The following is a 19,506-nucleotide window of genomic DNA, read 5'->3' on the forward strand; positions in this document are numbered from 1 at the left end:
TGATGATCAACCAAAGGTTGGTTGTCCCAGCATCAGATAACCTTGGTGATTTCATACTGGCCATACACTGAGTGGGATCCAAATCTGCTGGGCCATCTTACTGAGGCCTTGAGAGATCAACCCCTTCAACTTGGACTAGCATCATCAGTGAAGATCTAAAAGTAAGTGGCCATATTCAGCAAATTAACAATGTCATGATCTCTTGACAGTACCTTCCGCCTAAGGATGTCTCTCCATGTAACCATATAAAGGTAAAGGTTTGTATCCTCTAAGGAACATAAGCCTCCACATAATGGTTGGCTTGTATCCTCTCAAGAATATATGATAAAGTAAGAAACATTTTTTATAGATATACAAATCTTTAGCCTTTTGTCTTGTTCACACTGACTGTCCCACAAATGTCCCAGATGCTGAAGGAAAAAGTGGCATTGGATACCAAATGTGTTTAGGCCCCCTACCCATCACTGATTTGCTGCTGGTTAATTACCCTGTTACCATGATTCATTAACCAGACCAATTTTTACCAAGGTAATAAAAATAAGACTGTAGATTTGTATATCCAGGAAATAGGCAAATTATATTGAAAATTTAAAATTTTTCTAATGTAAGTTACTGGGTTGTTTTTGTGTCAATCATAGTTGTGAGTACTGTACTATGTAAGAATAAGAGTTGCTCACAATTTTCATGCTTTATTAATATAGTTGGATTATGACAATAAAAAGGATGTAAAAGTTAAGATGGCTCTTTTATTTGAGATTTATACATTATTATCACTACAATATGCACCTTTGTACTTACACGTCAAGTGTCAATATTTTCAAGTGAATCGGCCCAAAATACAGTACATAACATATTCCAGATTTTGTTCACTATGGATTCTGAAAGAAAATGAATGTCTCATATGTAAAGGAAGGTGCCCTAGCCTATTGTACCTTGGCCAAGAACAAAGGTAAGGTGATTCACCTTTGCTTGTAACATCACGTGGATTGAATATTACAATCACTGTATAGTTAATGGTGCTTAGCCTTGGTTCCAACTAACAGGTGTGTCCTCTGTCAATCTACAGTGACCAGAGAGACTGGGGATGGCAGTCCACTGTCAGGAATTTTTATCATTACAGTAGGTACAATATTCAAATGGAGAAACTCCTTGCTGCATATGTTCCCCCCAAAAAATATGGGATCTAAATAAATTGACAAGATATCAAGATAAATACCATTACTAGTATTGATATGGCACAATTTCCAAAATCAATCGTATAAGCACATCTAAATTCTGCTCCTATAAGAGAGAAAGAGAAATTTGTGTTTCAATATTCTGATAAATAAAAATGGGGGACTGCAACAAGGTTTGTAGTGACTGTGTAATATATAGATCCTCAAAACTTTGAACTACCGGATGCAGACATGATGCACTGCCATCCCAAAAACATGAACACGAACAGTAGATTTAACTTCCAACATAAAACTGTTGTGAGATAGCGAGACTGATGAGTTTTATAATCTTTTAGGTATAGATTTTCGTACACAAAGAAAAGTATACATCAAAATTGTAATAAAATTATAATAAAGCTAGCTTACTGAATAAATTTAAATCCAGTTTTTACTGTGGACAAGCAATATGCATCGTCTTACAAATAACCCTGTGTAATATATAGATACTCAAAACTTTGAACTACCAGATGCACAAAATATGATGTACTGGAATCCCAAAAACATGAAAACCGACAAATTATCTTCAACATAAAACTGTAATGAGAGCAAGACTAATGAGTTTTATAATCTTAAAGTATAAATTTTCTACACAAAGTATACATAAAAAATATAATAAAATTATAATACAGCTAGCTTACTGAATAACTTTCAATCCAGTTTATAACTCTGACAAGCAATATGCATCATCTTACAAATAACCCTGTGTCATATATCGATAATCAAAACTTTGAACTACCAGAAGCAGACATGACGTACTGCCATCCAAAAAAAAAAAAAAAACAAAAAAACATGACTATGAACATTAGATTTAACTTCCAACATAGAACTGTTGTGAGATAGCGAGATTGATGAGTTATTTATAACCTTAATAGAGATTTTCTTGCACAAAGAAAAGTATAAATAAAAATGTAATAAAATTATAATAAAGCTAGCCTCTAAATAACTTTCAATCCAGTTTTTCACAGTGGACAAGCAAAATGCATCAATCTTACAAATAACCAACAAAATAAATTTAGTAAACAGTACCTTGTCACTTGGATTCAATCATTCCAATGTGTTTCTACTCACTTCCAACAACAGTGGTGCAGGACCATCGTAACTCATCACCAGTTTTCAACAAAACTATCTTTATTTTACTAGGAAGATCATCTGTATTTTCCAATAAAAACCTCCCAGAAATTCCATTACATGAGATGAGGACTGACAGGATATATATAGCATTACCACTTTTGTTAACTCAAATATTAATATTCTTTGCAATGGCAACATAATGCTAAGATTATGGGACTTGAGCAAATGCAGAGGATAAGTGTGTTAACCTATGCCTTATTCTTTGGTAAAAGATAACAAGAAAAAGTAAAAGGGAAAACTATTCACTCAGTATTATACTTCAGTTAATTCCCAAGTACACAGTGGGACCTTAAAACTGTCAGATCAAGATGAAGTGTGAACTTGTGTGCCATAATACTGTAGCCACAGCTGTTATTAGCCGCCTGCAGATTTTGAATAACAAGGTACCCTTCAATATGTACAAACACATTTATAACAAAATATAATTATTAATATGACAGCAAAATAACACAAGTGCAAGGGTCAGTTGAATTTTCTTTTCAATTTTTTGGGTTTACAAACATTTAGATGAATGTTTTTCCTTTCTGCAAAGCATCAAGAGTATTCTAATCAAAGGCTGTAGATTATGAAAGCCGTCTGGTGTACTTCCTGCATCATTGTGCATTGCTGGCCAATTCCTACAATACAGTATTTGCCTCGGAGTGAAAACAGCATTTACAATGAATGTTTCAAAAACACCATATCCTGTCGGATAATTCAAATTAAAATCACTTTTATCACTGTAATCCCAAAGATGATATCTAGGGAAAAAACACAAAACTACAATACCCAAGGACAGAGATCCACCCGTAAAAAGCAGCCAGTCAACCAAGTCAAGATAACACACATGAAAGGCCGTTTGCAAAATATTCCAGACAATACACAACAGTATATTCTTCATAAGCAGACAACTTCAGTGGGCACCCATGGCAGGAATAACAGACCTGCATGATACATAACACCTTTCTCCTCTAAATGCAAAATTTTCCCTCATGTTCACAAGGTTATCTACATCTGAACATCAAAAATTCCTTGAAGTAAAGATTCATCAATAGAAAACTTCCAAATTCCATAAACTTTACAGTTCTCGGATGTCAACTAATACAGTACAGTACTTTAGTCCATAAGACAAGAACACTATCTGAAGTGGTTGCTGCAAACTTTACACTTCTCGGATGTTAACTTATACAGCACAGTACTTTAGTCCATAAGACAAGAAACTGTTTGAAATAGTTGCTGCACGCTATGTTAAAAAAAAAAAATGAATGTTTACTTCAAGATGACAATGTGGTAACAGTAGGGTCACATTTAATAACAAACTACACACAATGATAAATGTTGACCTATTCCTGTAAAACAAGACTTCTTGTGTATCCCTATTACTACAGGTTGCCTGTATGTCATATTCATGAAAAAACTGGCCAACATAAATGGGTTATAAACCAATGTTTCCATATTTTCATTACAAAATACATTCATACCATTTTATAATTCTGAATTACCTGAAAGGGAAGTAATTCAAAAGGTGGCAACTGTAATACCAAGTGATTTGATTGAATTTAATGTCCATAAACCTTTCGGCTCCAGTATTTTAATACACATACATATTATATATATATATATCAACTACTGTAAAGCCATATTGGTGTATCAATTCTGGAAAAAGAAAATACAATACCATAACTGTACATTTTCTTCTTGGGCTGGAAGTTAGCCATCTTGACGTGTAGATTAAGCCTTAAGTACTAAATATGGATCAATCTGAAAATATTTCGTACCTTACGTATGTTTGCAATTCAGCTCTTCGTTAGTGGACTGGTGTTTTCCTTTCCCCGGTTTCCAACCTCTTCTTGTGAACCATCAACTGGAAGAAAAAAATCCTAATTAAGGAGTTTGAGGAAATAGCAATCACGGGCCAGGGTGCGTTCACTACACACACTCCTCTACTAATGAACTTTTCAGATACGAACAACCGTGATCATAAATTAAAATTGTACTGTACTGTATTATAATTGTAATTTGCTTTGTTTAGGAAAATACTATAAAATACAGTACAGTACGAGTATTGTGTTTTAGTGTACAAGGTTTTTACCTTATGTCAACATACTACTGTACACACATTGCTGGCTTGTAAAACATGAAAAAACTTGGAATGATACAAATCATCGTAAAGGTCAACAATTTGGTAAAATGGCAACATTAACTTAAATTTCTATACTAGATGGGCCCTTCTTTACTATTACAATTTTATTTTGGTTCAATAATTTATGGTATGATGACTCTCAATCCCTTTTCACAGCTTTCAGAACACATCACTTCCTTTCACACTATTAAAAAAAAAAATTCCTGCACTCATCTGGTATTGTTTATGAAGTTTCTTTTATGTATACAAAACAAAGGCAATTATATGAAAGTCTCGGGTCTTTTACCATATATTATGTTATGGAACACAGCAAAAGTGCTACTAATGAGCTAACCAAATGCCCACAACATGGCCTCGCAGACCACGAGACACATCACAAATTATGTACAGACATCTTACAATCTTACATATTGAACAAACATCAATATGAATGTCTAGAAGTATTGCAAAAAGCATGTACAACTACAAAACAAATCCATGCATGAACAGATTATGAAGATTTTGTTTACCTCAACTTGCAGGTGGATTCAATAGACTAATAGGACAGGCCTAGCTTAAGATGCCATACCTAATATGTAAAAAGATGCCAATAAGATTGCTAAATCCTATGGCAATGAACTAAATGAGGAATGGAATATGAACATACTTTACCAAACAAAAGTAAAACCTAAAGCTTAATAGGACTTGAGTAGAGTCCTGCCAGTTCTGTTATGTTAACTAACTTGTGGGAAAGCTTAGCTAAAGAAGCATGCTACAGCATATTAATGCTTCTCATTTCTTTGGATTCCAAACTTTATAGTGATTTAGCATAGCCTAAGACAGGTTAGGCTATGAATTTGTGGTAGCCCAGCACTGGATAGAATATTCATTACATCATACCCAGCTTTTGGATGTACCCACAACCCAACTTGGACCAATTAAGGGGGATTACTCTACTTTGGCAGGAAAGTAGCTCTGGTAGATATCAGATCTCTGACAGAGATAACCCCATAATATAAAGACAGTATCATATCTGAAATTTACCCACTTGAAAATGTATGGATTAAACAGCCATGGTTTTATGCAAGATATTTAAACTGGTTATTTTTGTATTGGCATGATGCTGAAAGAGGGGTGAACTTCCACACCCACTGGTAAAAGATGCGTTGAAGGAAGTACTGTGTTAAAAGGTGAAACAACTGTAGGATACTCAATGTGTTCTTTAGAAACAATGCACTTCGGAATAGTGTGTCTAAGATAGGTGGTGAAATGGCAATCCCAACACACTATAAATTGAATATGCTCGAGATACAAGCATGTATGAGTGTAATTCTTTTGTCACAGTCCAAACTGAGTTTACTCAACTGCATTTTGAATGAAGTAATATTCTTAAATCGCAGCAAATGTTAGAGGCTCTTCTGGCAGCTTCATGTCACAAGACTATGGTAAGCTTTGACTGGGCAATAAGGGATTGAATAATAACTGAAAACAAGGTCTCTTCCCTTCTAATATCACAAAGACAAGATAAAGGATAGTTATATTTCAGAACCACAGCCTTAGATGTGAAATAGTTTGGGCCACTAAGGTATTAAATTCAAGTTCTGGTATAGTGCTTGGAACTCCTAATCAATGGTTTGCTGACATGCTTAGCAGATTCATGCCATTAGTAATTTCAACTGACAAATGCTAGAATAACACTATAACATGGCTTTCATTGATGCTCCATGATAGTCACTCATTCCTCTGATATTGTCAGGGACTTAAACCAAGCCAAGGGTTTAAGCCCTTAGTAGTTTTACCTAGAAGCTATGCAGTCTACCTTCCAAGAGATAAATTTCTTCATATAAAAAATTTTTCTTGGAAAACACTGCATAGCTTCTAGACATGAAAGTAGGATTCTGTATATCACAGTAATGTGTTGCAGTGTGGATGGCAGAGAATGCTGGCCAAAGGAGAAGCTTGTGAAGGATTATGAACAGACACTATGAGTCAAGTAAACATATTATGTATTGAGGCACATTATGGTTAATAAACATTAGAGCTACTCCTTGAATTTTGCATTGGTTTTTAGATCACCAGCTCCTTACAAAAACTGAATATCCGTGAATACTGAGAGGTAACATATACAGGTGTTGACCAAATCATATACAATTCAGTACAGCACCCTACAATCTTAAAAATACTTTATTCATTTGTAAAGACATGTACATATCCAGTTCCATGAGAACCAGGTATGAAGGTCATATTTTACTAAATATCTTTTCACCACTGTTATGACGGAACAACCAAGGACTTATCAAATGACTTTGGGGTCCCTTATATTATCTGAATTCATGGCAATCTCACCTTCCTTGCTATTAGCTATGTTTAAACAGTTATCTGTACACCACCACCAATCAGGAAACGGCTACTCGACTCCATGGTGACTGCCAATGTTCCCTTCAGATGAATCTGCTATTGTAGGTCATTTTTAGTTAGCACAGATATGCCTAGGCCTACTGGATGGTCTCTGAAGCCTATCTTGTACTGATTAATCACTGTAGAGCCCTAAATGGCAAAGTCTCTTATGCTGACAGAATTTCATGGTAACATGTAAGTCTTGCAAGTCTTGAGGTAAAGATTGCACTGAAATATTTATTAGTGATTAGCATCAATGCAACTGGTGTTGTACCATACTTTTGCCATTTCAGTTTTGTGAATGAACATTTTAGCCAATGAAAGGAGCTTTGTCATACACTGATGGTCATAACACCACAATAAATATATCCCCAAACATCACTCCGAACCCCATCCTTTAAGGTATATAACTGAGATGGACTGAGGAACTTTGATTATCTGGTTTAAGGTACAATTTACAAAACTCATTTAACCTGAAATATGTACACAGGTTATCACCATGAATAGATGAATTACTCATCAGTTCTCGGTTTGTGTGTTTACTGTTTTTTAGGAAAAACTTATGCTTATTTCATAGATAACCAGCAATAATGGGAAGCTACTTTTTTGAAAATTACTGTGAATGAGAAAATTAACAGTTTTTGTTTAGCTACGCATTCCAAAGGCAGGAAGATGATACCTTTACTAACCTCTTACTTTTACAAGAACTGGCTCATTCCTTAAAGTCCACTGTCACGGTCACCTCTCTGACCAGTCTAAGTAAGCTGGCTTCAAATCAGTATCAACTGTCTCGTCTCTCCTGCCTCTTCCTTGATACTATCAGATCAATCCAAAACTAATGTAATTGAAAGGTATTGCCCATTTCCTTCACATATACTCACAATAACATCCTTTTGTACGTACAAAGAATACCTCCTGGGTACTGGTATGGTTGATCTCTCTAACAACATTTATGCCCCCTAATAATTGGAGGATGAAGACAGATTTATCAATTTAGGCGCACATGCCAAGCACTGGGGCAGCGGAGGCCATTCAGTGCTGAAATGGAAATTAACAGTGACAAAGCTTGGAAGGTGTAACACGAGGAAAACCTCGCAGTTACACCAAGAATCGCTTGGATGGACAGTAGATGGAAAAAAGAGAATATAAATGGAGGTACAGTAAAAGGAATGAAAGCAGTCACAGCTAGGAGCCAAAGGATGCTGCAAAGAACCTTAAGTAATGCATTACTACATGCACTACATGAGGTCCACAGATGGCACTACCCCCAACAGTGAATTGGATGATAAAGACCTGTTGCACAATGCTTGGCCCAGCACTTTGAGAGAATGGGCAGTCACGTCAGTAATGAAGAATACATAACTGACTCTCAAACTCTTAAGTAATAAACCATGGAAAAGACAATAAGATACATTTCTAGTAATGGATACCTTTGGCATTAAGTGGTTCATGTAACAAATATGAATACAAGGCATGTAATATTAAACCCCAAATGTATAATCTAAATTTCTCAGCAAATAGCTTAGGTAAAACATGACTATGAAGCAATAACCAGTAAAGACTGGGACATCCACATGAAACACCAATACAGTATGTTAAAATATTGGTACACACAAAACATTTGATAACACTGGAAAAATCAGTGTATATAAAAAAGGACTGAAAATTCATGAATAATGTATCTGAAATTGGTTCAAAAGAAGGAGCACTTACAGACATATAGTTCAAATTATTCTGGTGTTAAATTCTTCATTATTTATTCCTCAAATATCCTTAAAAATGTTTAATATAAAACTCTGCATAATATTTACGAGACAGCATTCTTCTATTGTGTAACCAGTTCAGCACTTATAACTAGTGTACAGTACTGTGTTGATATAATTTATTAGTGATCTACAAACACATAATTTACATACAGTACAACCATGTTTCCAAATTGTAATGCAAAAAAGTAAATATATACTACATAGAAGAGAGACTTTATTGCTTATAAAAATCTAAAAGGCTCCTTGGATTGTAACCCTCTTGTAACCTTACGAACCCATCAATATGAACAACTTACAGATGAACAGAATTTGCCACAAATACCTTCTAACAGTGCATAATTTACTAAAGTTTTAGAGAAAAATACACGTGTCCTTCAAAGAACTGAGAACTATAAAATGCTAATACATAAAATACATCACAAACAAATTTGCATTCTTAACATAAAAGCATTCAAGTTAGGAGGAAGGTTAAGTGAGTTAGTAAACGTGACTGATTAAATATTCAAATTCACAAGACATGCAAGGAAAACAGAAAATGAAACCACAATGTTTGTTGACAAAGGACTCTTCACCAGAGGGTGCTTTCACTGCTCCTAGTCTAATGCAAGATTAAACAAAAATCTTTATACTGGTTATGAAACCTCCTTCATCTTTCAAACTATGGTCATTACAAATATGTGTAAATGGATATGGCAAAAATCCTGTTGGTAATGTCATCCTTTTTCTACCATTCAAAATTCACCAGGTCAAATGTATCTGAGTGGCCCACAATACAGTCAGTCATGAAGTTGTGCCCATTTGGTTTTACGTTATTTCAATTTTATTTTGGCAATAGTAAAAAACTTCATTCAACAGAAAAAACACGACAAATTTTGATTTTCAATATCATCCCAAGCAAGTGACACCAAGTATGATACTCTTGCAACCCCAGCAAACTGCGGCACTCATCTCGGTCTGCCACACTATTGCAGAGTATGGACAGTCCCTGGCTTACTGCAGTAGTTACGTTACAGTGGCACGCCTTAAGTTGAAAAATGCTGTTAACTCGGAACATACTTATAAAAATTTATAAAAATGACAGAAAGAGAGAGGGAGACACACACTCCTGTGTAAGCCGGAGGAAAGAAACAGGATTTTAAGCTATGTTCTGGTAATAAACTGGTTTTCTCCCATCCATATAGTGAACCCTCCCTGTGCCTACAGTTCCCTAAACTGGTTTTCTCACCTCGTTATAACGCCTACAGCTATGCCACTCAAAATCATAGTTACAGCACCGTAACTTCAGAACATCAGCCATAATCTGGAACCAATTTTTATTATTAATATATTTGAAAAAGCCCTGTAAGGTTGGAACGCTGTAGGTCACGACAGCCGTAGCCCAGGGACTACCTGTACTGTATATGTTCTGTATTTTCTTTATACCATCCTGTACCCATGTTGTTGTTTTTAAGTATTCATCATGTCTATGAAATGTCAGTCCATTTCTCATGCTAGAGAGAATAGGATGGGGTTCCACACTCAGGAATTTTGCTCATCTTTAAGGATAAATAACAAATTATGTAATAGCCTGCCGAGATAATTATTTCAACTTATCTAACTGACACTCCAGATATTGAGAGAGAGAGAGAGAGAGAGAGAGAGAGAGAGAGAGAGAGAGAGAGAGAGAGAGAGAGAGAGAGAGAGAGAGAGAGAGTGTGTCTTGTATTGGCAAATCAAATGCCAAAATAATAGGCAGTGCAACACTGTCCAAAAAAGGTTGACTTGACAATGTTGGATTTTGTTGTTAAGCATATTATTGTAATGCTTTACAATAAGTTTTATTTTTGCACACAATAAACCAACATTTTTATACATGAAGCTTCACTTAATGTTGAAATGAACACTATCACACTCAAGTCAGAGTCAGTCAAGAATCATAGGGCTGAATGGATTTTTGCAGTCACTTTTGCATTATTTTTTATAGTGAAGCTGCTTTTCACCCTTTGAAGTTACACTCATGTTCCCCCAAGGCTCCATAAGATATACAAACCAATAACAAAGAATTCTCTTATAGTTGGTCTCGGCCAAACTAGTCCTTGTTGGCACAGTGATAGGACTCAGAACAGGAGGGCTCTAGCTACTTTCGTACGACTTCCTCGCCTTTCACTACGTCTCAATCGCACAGATGTGATGACAGCATACTTTACCAGCCTCTTCATTACACTCTGGTCTGTCAAAAGAATTCACTAGTCCCCAGGTTGTGCCCTGGCAGTTGTGTTAGACTATGCTTTTTTCACTCATTAGAACACCAGTCCAGCTAAGTACTTAGTTACAAGACCTAGTGAAAAGTTTTAATTTCTAAAAATTTTAATGGGGAGGCTTATATTTGTTTAAATTGGGAGCACATAGGCCTCATGCAAGGGGTAGATTGCTAGGCTTCACAGTAACTGCTGTGCTATTTTCATTTGACTAAGTGATAATTAGCATTAAGGAAAAAATGTAACGAATTTTGTTATTGAAACATATGCAATAACCCTTTTAACACAGACAGACATTTTGAGTGTACCAAAGGTTAAAATGGGTTAGCCTAACTTCTTGTTTACGCAACACAGACGTAGTCGTAGTTTCCAATCATACTAGACTTACAAGCCTTAGTGCTTACGAAAGGCCAGTCTTTCTTTTGTAGTATAACACTACTTATGAATACATTCACTTTTTTATATACATAGCAGTGCTTCCAATCTTTTAAAAATTACAGTAAACATAATAGCACTTCTATGTACATGTAATTCATTGTTAATTGAGAACTACAGTACAATAAGTTGAAATTCATTCTGAGAGAAGAGAAACAAAATACTTTGCTCCTGGGAATTTTCAGAGAATGTTGAAAAAAAAAAAGTTTGTAAGTTAGATGTTATTTTTAGGAAAAATGAGCTATGAATACATAATTTTAAGCTGCATGGAAGTTGTGAGGAATAAAATGAGCGCACTTATAGTACAATACATTATTAATTTTTTAATTTCTTTGTATGTGTGCAATTTTTTTTCTTTTACTAATATCATAGGATGCACTCTGAAAGCTCAAGCTTGCAGTTCAATGGAAAATTTTTTGGCATAAGGGCAACTTTGTCACTGTTCATTTGAGAATTTTCCAACTATTTTTTTTTGTCATTTTCAGAATATTCGTTTCAATACTTCCATTATCAAGTTCATGACTTTACTGTTCTGCTATAGTATAATTATACAACCAACATAATCACAAAATTTTAATTCTGGCTTAAGGCTCCCACACAGATTCGTTACCCTCAAACACCAGAGTTAAATGCATTTTCGACTCATAATATTCTCACTTTATACGAGGTTTACTGAAACAACCTCCCAGAACTTGAGGACATCTGTAATTATAATTTTTCTTTTTCCTAAAAAGCTGAGGAAGTTAGTTAAATTTCACTACATTACAAAGGTCATTCCTTGAAGGTTCCAGCTAGTGCCACTTTGAACTCTTCACTCTCTGGATTCTCAGTCTCCTTTGAGGAATGGACTATCTTAACAACGGTCTCAGAACATACCTCCATCTTGCTCTAAAGCCAGTGGAGCTCTGCCTGGCCTCAATGCCAGCGAGTGAAGTTTAATCTGCCTTCTTCTCAATCTTGCTCTGCCCTAACTGCTGCCCTTCAGCTGGGATCACTCCTTCAATGGAACCATGGGATGTGCATTCTCCTCACCTACCCGACCCAGCCGGCACTCCCAACTACACCTGTCTGTGACTGGTTTACTACTTCTGCTAGCTACTACATCTTAAACTGGCTTGTCTCTGGCTCCATAAGGTTTTGCTGTGGCAGGGTGAAATAACTCAGAAATCTGTCCTCCTGTCTTAGCCTCCACAAGAAGGTGATATTATCGATTCACCTGAAGTTATGGTTATTGATAGGCTCTTCCTATGGTGAGCTTTATTCAGCACAGAATTTGAATCTCACACAGCCCAACAGTTTAGTAAATTCCAGACAGGCTCCTTATTTACTTTTTTCTGCATTGTCATTTCTAATCTTTCTCTGTACTACTTGACACTGTCACAAAGCGTCTCTCTCTCTCTCTCTCTCATCTTGTTTTCTGTTTCTGTATTATGTGTAAAAGGAAAAAATGACAAGGTAGTAAACAAGTTCCAAAATATTGGCTTGACATTTTTTTCAATTAAGCTCCTGGTGTCATCTCTCCACTAATTTAGGACTTTCATTGATGCAACAGGTTTCTAAAGGTCAGCTTCACTCACTCATAATTTCTGATCACTCATCATCCTTTTTTAACCCTTTCAGATTCCAATGAGCATCACTCAAATTCTCAACTGCTAAGAACCTAATGGCAAAATTATGCCTGTTATAATATTGAAAAATATATTAAAACTAGTTAGTGCACACAGCATCCTTCCAGAGAAGGCCCATACACAACAAATATCTGATCATAAATAATTTTATAATAACCACCATGATTGAATAGCTTCTGAAGGCTAGATGTGATTAGCAAGTGTCTGATACCTGAAAGAATTAAAAAGCTTCTCTTTCCCAATCTTTGATATTTAACATGAAGCTTCCACAAAGGACAACATCCAAATTCAACAACTATTATCACCCACATCAAGAACAATTCAATAAAAAGTCAACCTCAAAACACACAGAGTGAACAAATGTCGAATGACATAAACAAAACACTGTAAATATCTACCCTTTCCTGGGTGGCTAACAAAAACTCAAAACTTTGATGAAAGTCACCATTACAGGGTGTGCATCATTTGACTTTCCTGGCCAATGAAAGCTAAATCTCAGCTTAAATATCAAATCCCCAGTATAACTGGTTGTATCCACTAATTACCCACTGTGGATAAAAATTACCATTGCAAGGTGTTCAACATTAGATTTTGCTACCAAATGAAGGTTAAGCCTTAACTTACAATCCAACCCCTGGCATAACTGATTTTACCCACAAGCAGCAACTACTGAAACAACACTCCTTTCATAACACTGCTGGATCCCAGTATCAACTATTACAGGCCTCCTCTGGAACACCAGAAGGCTTTAAGGAAGGTATAACTTCTGTAAGATTACCTGTAAGACCATTTTTTTTTTCTTTGGTTCGATACAAAATTTTATCTAGATTTTTTGGCAACCCTTCCTATTTTTCTTTTAAACAAAAATAGACTTTTCCTATTCTTTTAAACAAAAACAGACTTTTCTTCAAAATACCATTAAAGACTATGGAGTAAGATGATGATCAAGTGTCATTTCCTCTACTTGAGAAAGTTGTTAAAACTACAATAATCACATTTGAAATCTTGAATCTTTCATACATCAATATTTCTCCATGCATTTTTTACTGGAGGAACTGTATCTTGATCACTTCCCAAATCATTTTACCAAGATCAATCTCATGCCCCTCTTTATAACCCTTTCCTACCCAGCTACTGCTCATGGTCCAGTAATTAAGTTAAGCTTCTGCTTGACTTGTTTAAAGTTTAAAGTATACTTTCTTTGAAATAATTACATTTTTTATTTGTTAAAGTAACACTGTACACACATATAATGAATCTGCTATTTCACAACTTTATATAATTTGAGAAGATTGTCTTTAAATATTGTCACTGACTGCATCCAGCATCAGTTAGTTGCTTTAGATGTGCCAGAAGATGCCTTTTCCACAGAAAGTAGAAATCTTACTTTCACAAAATCTCTTTTATTTAAATTCAACCGTACACTGCTTTTCTTTGTTGGATGTCAGACAGAAGTTTGATATGGTAGCTTGCAAAAATCCACAGCAGCAATTTACGTAGTTTTGTGATGTCAAAAATGCAACACTGCAATATATAATTATTATATATTTATGAATAACAAACACCAAAGCTTACATCAAGCTCAAAACTGTTTAGATCCCCATCATCACAAATGACCCCCCCCTCCCCCTTCCCAAAATTATATCAATAGTGTACAGTATTCTTTAATCTGAAAAAACTATTTCCTAAAGAGTACTATACTATATACTAAATAATTATTAAAAAATTTATAACAAATTCTCCCATTGAAACCAAACTTCAAATCTATTACATGTAACCAGCAGGGATCTTAAAAACTTATTCTTCCAACCCAAGGTCATCTATTCTGAGGGAAGCTCTCAATTCATGGTATCTGTAACATGTAAAAAGACTCCGTTCACTGCAGCAATATTCTAGAGAAAAGCTGTATGGTGGTACGTAATGCACACCACTAAACTTCTGGCATGAGAAACATTCTGAATATCAATTTTGTTTTCTAAACAAAAAATTACATGACACTTGCATACACTAGATTAGTTAATTCCCTTTTATTCAATTAAAGATAACTATGACAACTGTAAATGTGAGAGTGGTTTGCCATATAAGAAATATAACCATGAAAGCCTTAACCCCACAAAAGAAGCCAGTTAACCCTTTTGGTCATTTTCACCCACTATTAATTACCAAAACCCACTGTAAGTTTTATAAATTAAATCATTTATAAACATTTAACCATGTACTGTCCTAAGTCACGATGGACTTCCAACCCTCTGGTAAAGGTACAAAATATAAACAATAACAGATGAATAAGCTGTCTCAATGAATTGGATGGTAAACTAGTAGTCATCCATGGAAGAACTTCAGATAATGAAAAGTAAGATTGAAGTAGTGTGAATAGATCACATAAAGGACAATAAATAAAGAAACAGCAACATGAAATTTCGCCACTGTAATAGATTAACAGAAGATGTTGACAAGAACGCAAAATCAAAACAAAATTTTCTAATTGCTTCAACCAACATCATGTAACTAGTGAACTCAAGTGATAAAAGACAATACTACATTACTAGAAAAACTGACAATATTACCCAAAAAGGAATAAGACAAAAACACATTCATCTAAAAAATAAAAAAAATAAAGAGAAACAAAGAGCAAAGTAGTTCTAAAAACTCCCATCAGCATTTACCACTACTTACTGTGATGGGTAGGATCTCGAACCAATGAAACCTTACATTCTTCTGAAATCCCAGCTCTTATACAGGCATCATCAAATTCTGCCACCTTCTCTGCAAACATTGAGTCCCATTCTTGGCTTTCGGGTACTACAAACAGCAACTGTGGAGGAGTGAACCATGTTCTTCTTAAATTCACCAAGTTAATTCACATTAGTAAACATACATGAAGAAGTAAACAGAAAAATAATGAATAGTATGTATATACAATTTTGCTATTACCTGAGGCAATGTCATTCTCAAATTGGAAGTTTGAGTTTAATGATGAATATGATTAGTAATTGATGAGCATTTTGTGAATTTTGTTGAAACAAAACATCATTAATTTTGTTTTTTCAGAGCTAAATCATGGTCAGCTGAAACAAATCACCATCGAATGAGATAATACCATGTCCGGAACCCTTTTCAGTATATACTATCAATCACTTATTAAAATTTTGCAATGGAAAAATGAAGGCTGTGCTGTGGTTGAAGTACTACCATCGTAACAGTTTCAAATATATTAACTACGTACATTGCCAATACCCTTAAAGGTGATTGATGGCCACTTTGTATGATGAGGTCAGTGATAAGAATACGTAAATGCATATACACCTAAACTATTTGCAATAATTCCCCTCTTTTGTCAAAAACAGAAAACTGACTTTGTGGATGCCTCATTTCAGCTATCTTCTAAAGATCAAAGGAAAATGTTAAAAAGAAACTCAGAAAAAAAATAATAGCAAATGAATATTAAAATACAGAAAAATGGCTACATAAGTCCAACTGGTTATAGGTAAATAGTATATATATGAAGAACATTCAGCACTACAAATAACATTTTCTACTACAATCAAAGCTACTTTAAATTTTATGAAATCTTTGAAAGCATATGAGATCAGCTTACTCAATCTCCTTTCAATGATGGTGAAAGCCCTTTACAACAAAAACCTTTCCTTCACTCTCAAATTCTGAATACAAATAGTAGAAAGATTTTTCTCTTCAAGCCAGAGGTCATCAATCCATTAACCCAATCAGTAGTGATCAAATCAATGCTTGAGGTAAAAACCAATGCTCACTATCTGGGACACACAAAAAAAAAAAGTAAAATTTACGATACTGTGCTCTACTAAAGTTGTATATAATCTGCTTTCCTTTTTCTAAATTGGATAGAGGTTTCAGTGAAATCCTCTGGCTTCTTTCAAATACATTAGCCAATAGAAACAGGACATTTCTGTAGTGTGCTTTTTTTATACTTCATTAAAATGATGTGCAAATGTGTTGAATCAGCTTTATTCAACTCAAATCCATAAGTACATATACACATACACTGTATAGTAGTAGTTTCTTATTTCAGGTTGGAGTGAATGATGCATGTTACCCTCTAGATTATTGAAGTCATCTAAAATCTATCCCCACTCACTCATTTTCATCAATCTTCACCTCATCATTTTGAACCCATTTTTTAACATATCACAATGAAGTAACATTAATATTAGCTTCATAGACAGGGAATAAAGTAAAATAATTATTAATCATAGTTCTATAGCAAGGAAAATTGGACTCAGATGTCTGGTCACTGAAAGGGTTACTGTTCACATTAAACATTATCATAAATATAATTTCTATTTCACCTTCTTTCAAAATGGTAATGATCTTAGAATCTTTACATCAACAGCAGTTGTTTAGCTTCCACACAGAAGGGCATTCTGCAATGATGAATTTTATAAGGTAGGTGATGCTGGTTATCAGAGCCAAGACATTTTCTCATCAATCCTGGGGAATTCACCAAAGAGAAGTTACCAATAACAATTCTCTGATGCCAGTGAAAACCCTGTCATACTTTTCATGACTGGCAAACATTAAATCTAATACCATGACACAAATGCATTGTTTCAACAACATGCACATGACTATGGCTGACAAAGCAAATACCAATTTCCTGCATGTGTGGAGGTTCACAAAGGGTAAGATTGAAAAAAGGTACAGCTTCCATATTCAAAGATGGTGGCTTTTCAAAGATAATGGAAAATTTTGTCCGCAATAATCTTGATAAAACTAAGTTTGGGTTCAATTTCTCAAGAACTGTTCAAAGTTCTATCAAGCGAAACAATTTTGCATGTTTGGTAGTTTAATGAATGAATTTCACACAGCAAATGACATACTGAAAGAATGAGATGGTAGTTTAATGAATGAATTCCACACAGCAAACAACATACTGAAAGAATGAGATGGTTTATGGCCCACAAGGTCATAATGATTTTGTGAGATCATATATGCATATTAATATTATGAGATTCCATACATAAAACAAAAAATTGAAGTAAAGGTTAAAATGAAAACAAAGTGAAAGCTATAAAATTTCAGTTGCAAGGAGGGCAGGTAATATATAATTAATGGACTTGCAAGAAAACATGTTGAGAGTTATAAAATATGATTTCTCAGTAACACCTTTAGAATATTCTAGTCAATCTTCAGTGACACAAAGTAACCTGAAACTGATCATTCACATCTATATTTTTGTTTTTTTTCTATCAACAGCTGATTCACTGTAGTCATACATGACCACAAAGTACACAATGTAATGGTTCAAAATATAAGGGCAGAATGGGTTTACAGCATTGTGCCCAGATCTATTCTTCTTTGACCGGAAAAAACAAGAAAATTTATTTCACAATTTACTATTTTCTTATCAAGACCTTGCATTAGTCTATATGTACTTGTTTTTCTCGTATGGCAAGCTTCTCAGCAACAAGGAAATATCATTTGGGATTCTTTCCATTTACTTTTTATTTTCCTAGTCAACAGATCGTCTTTCCAGCAGCTTCATCAACATATGCACAGTGAAGTAAAGCACTTTTAAAGTCAGGCACTGTTATGGCGCCGCAACTTGCTGGCGCTATAGTGAGGTAAGAAAACCGATTTAGGGAGCTGTAGCCACCAGGAGGGTCCACCATAAGAAGAGGAGAAAACTGGTTTATTACCAGTGCAAAGCTTAGAAACCCTTCTTTCCCCAAGCTTGCATAACTCTACTTCTCTATGTCTGTCTGCCTGTCTGTCTCTCATCTGTATAAATTTTTCTTATGATGTTCTGGGTTATAGTGATTTCCAACTTATGGGAAGCCGCTGGAACGGAACTCCCGCCGTAATTTGGGGACTGCCTGTACTCGGTTTTCATTGCTACATGCTAATGTTTGAATTTCAAACATGTCACTGGGTGCTGAATTTCTATTGGTCTTCTGGTCTCATTCTCTCACTGGCCGTCGGAGGGGGTAGCATGGGCATTCTTGGCGCTCCGTAGGACGCCACCTATGCTAGAGCTGGCATCCAACGGTGAGATTCCAGTCTCTGGCTGATTGTCTCGATTTGCTTCGCTGTCGGTAGTGGTGTCCAAGGATGTTCTGTTCCTTGTGTCTCTCTTTGGATTTTCACAGATGACCTGTGGTTTCCTTGAAGAGGGGAGGATGAAGTCCACGTTCCTCTGTACTATATTTAACGTAGGCCGCTGTTGATTTATACTCACAGGTTCCACTATTTGCAATCTGTGGAACCGGGCTTCTCTATGCTCTCTAATAATTCTTCTAGTGTCAGCTAGAAAGAAAAAGTAAATGGAAAGAATCACGAATGATTTTTCCTTACTCCTGAGAAGCTTGCCAGAGATAGAGAGAGAGAGAGAGAGAGAGAGAGAGAGAGAGAGAGAGAGAGAGAGAGAGAAAAAAATTAATGAAGTTGAACAGTTAAGAAAAATATGAACATAACAACCTAAATTTTTTTATGAAAATATACAAATTAGAGGTGACCTTATGAATAATTCAGAGCAATCTTAACACATACCACAAGATACTTTAGATATCATATGCAGATACTGAAGTAGTGACTTTTTAAAAAATGTGATTAATAAGACTT

The 19,506-nt window shown here is 35.1% G+C and overlaps 1 protein-coding gene across 1 annotated transcript in view; it reads right to left on the reverse strand.

The window, feature by feature from the left end:
* Positions 1-726: 726 nt before the first annotated feature.
* The window catches only part of LOC135205253 (hepatoma-derived growth factor-related protein 2-like), a 178,641-nt gene continuing 159,861 nt past the window's right edge, over positions 727-19,506 (reverse strand). The window contains exons 15-16 of the mRNA XM_064235602.1: positions 15,586-15,724; positions 727-4,188 (exon numbers count right to left, since the gene is read on the reverse strand). Of these exons, the coding sequence (XP_064091672.1) occupies positions 4,121-4,188; positions 15,586-15,724 (207 nt within the window). The 3' untranslated portion in view covers positions 727-4,120. The remainder of the gene's footprint in view (positions 4,189-15,585; positions 15,725-19,506) is intronic.

The sequence above is a fragment of the Macrobrachium nipponense genome, chromosome 49 (assembly GCF_015104395.2).
Source record: "Macrobrachium nipponense isolate FS-2020 chromosome 49, ASM1510439v2, whole genome shotgun sequence".
Classification (NCBI taxonomy): Eukaryota; Metazoa; Arthropoda; class Malacostraca; order Decapoda; family Palaemonidae; genus Macrobrachium; species Macrobrachium nipponense.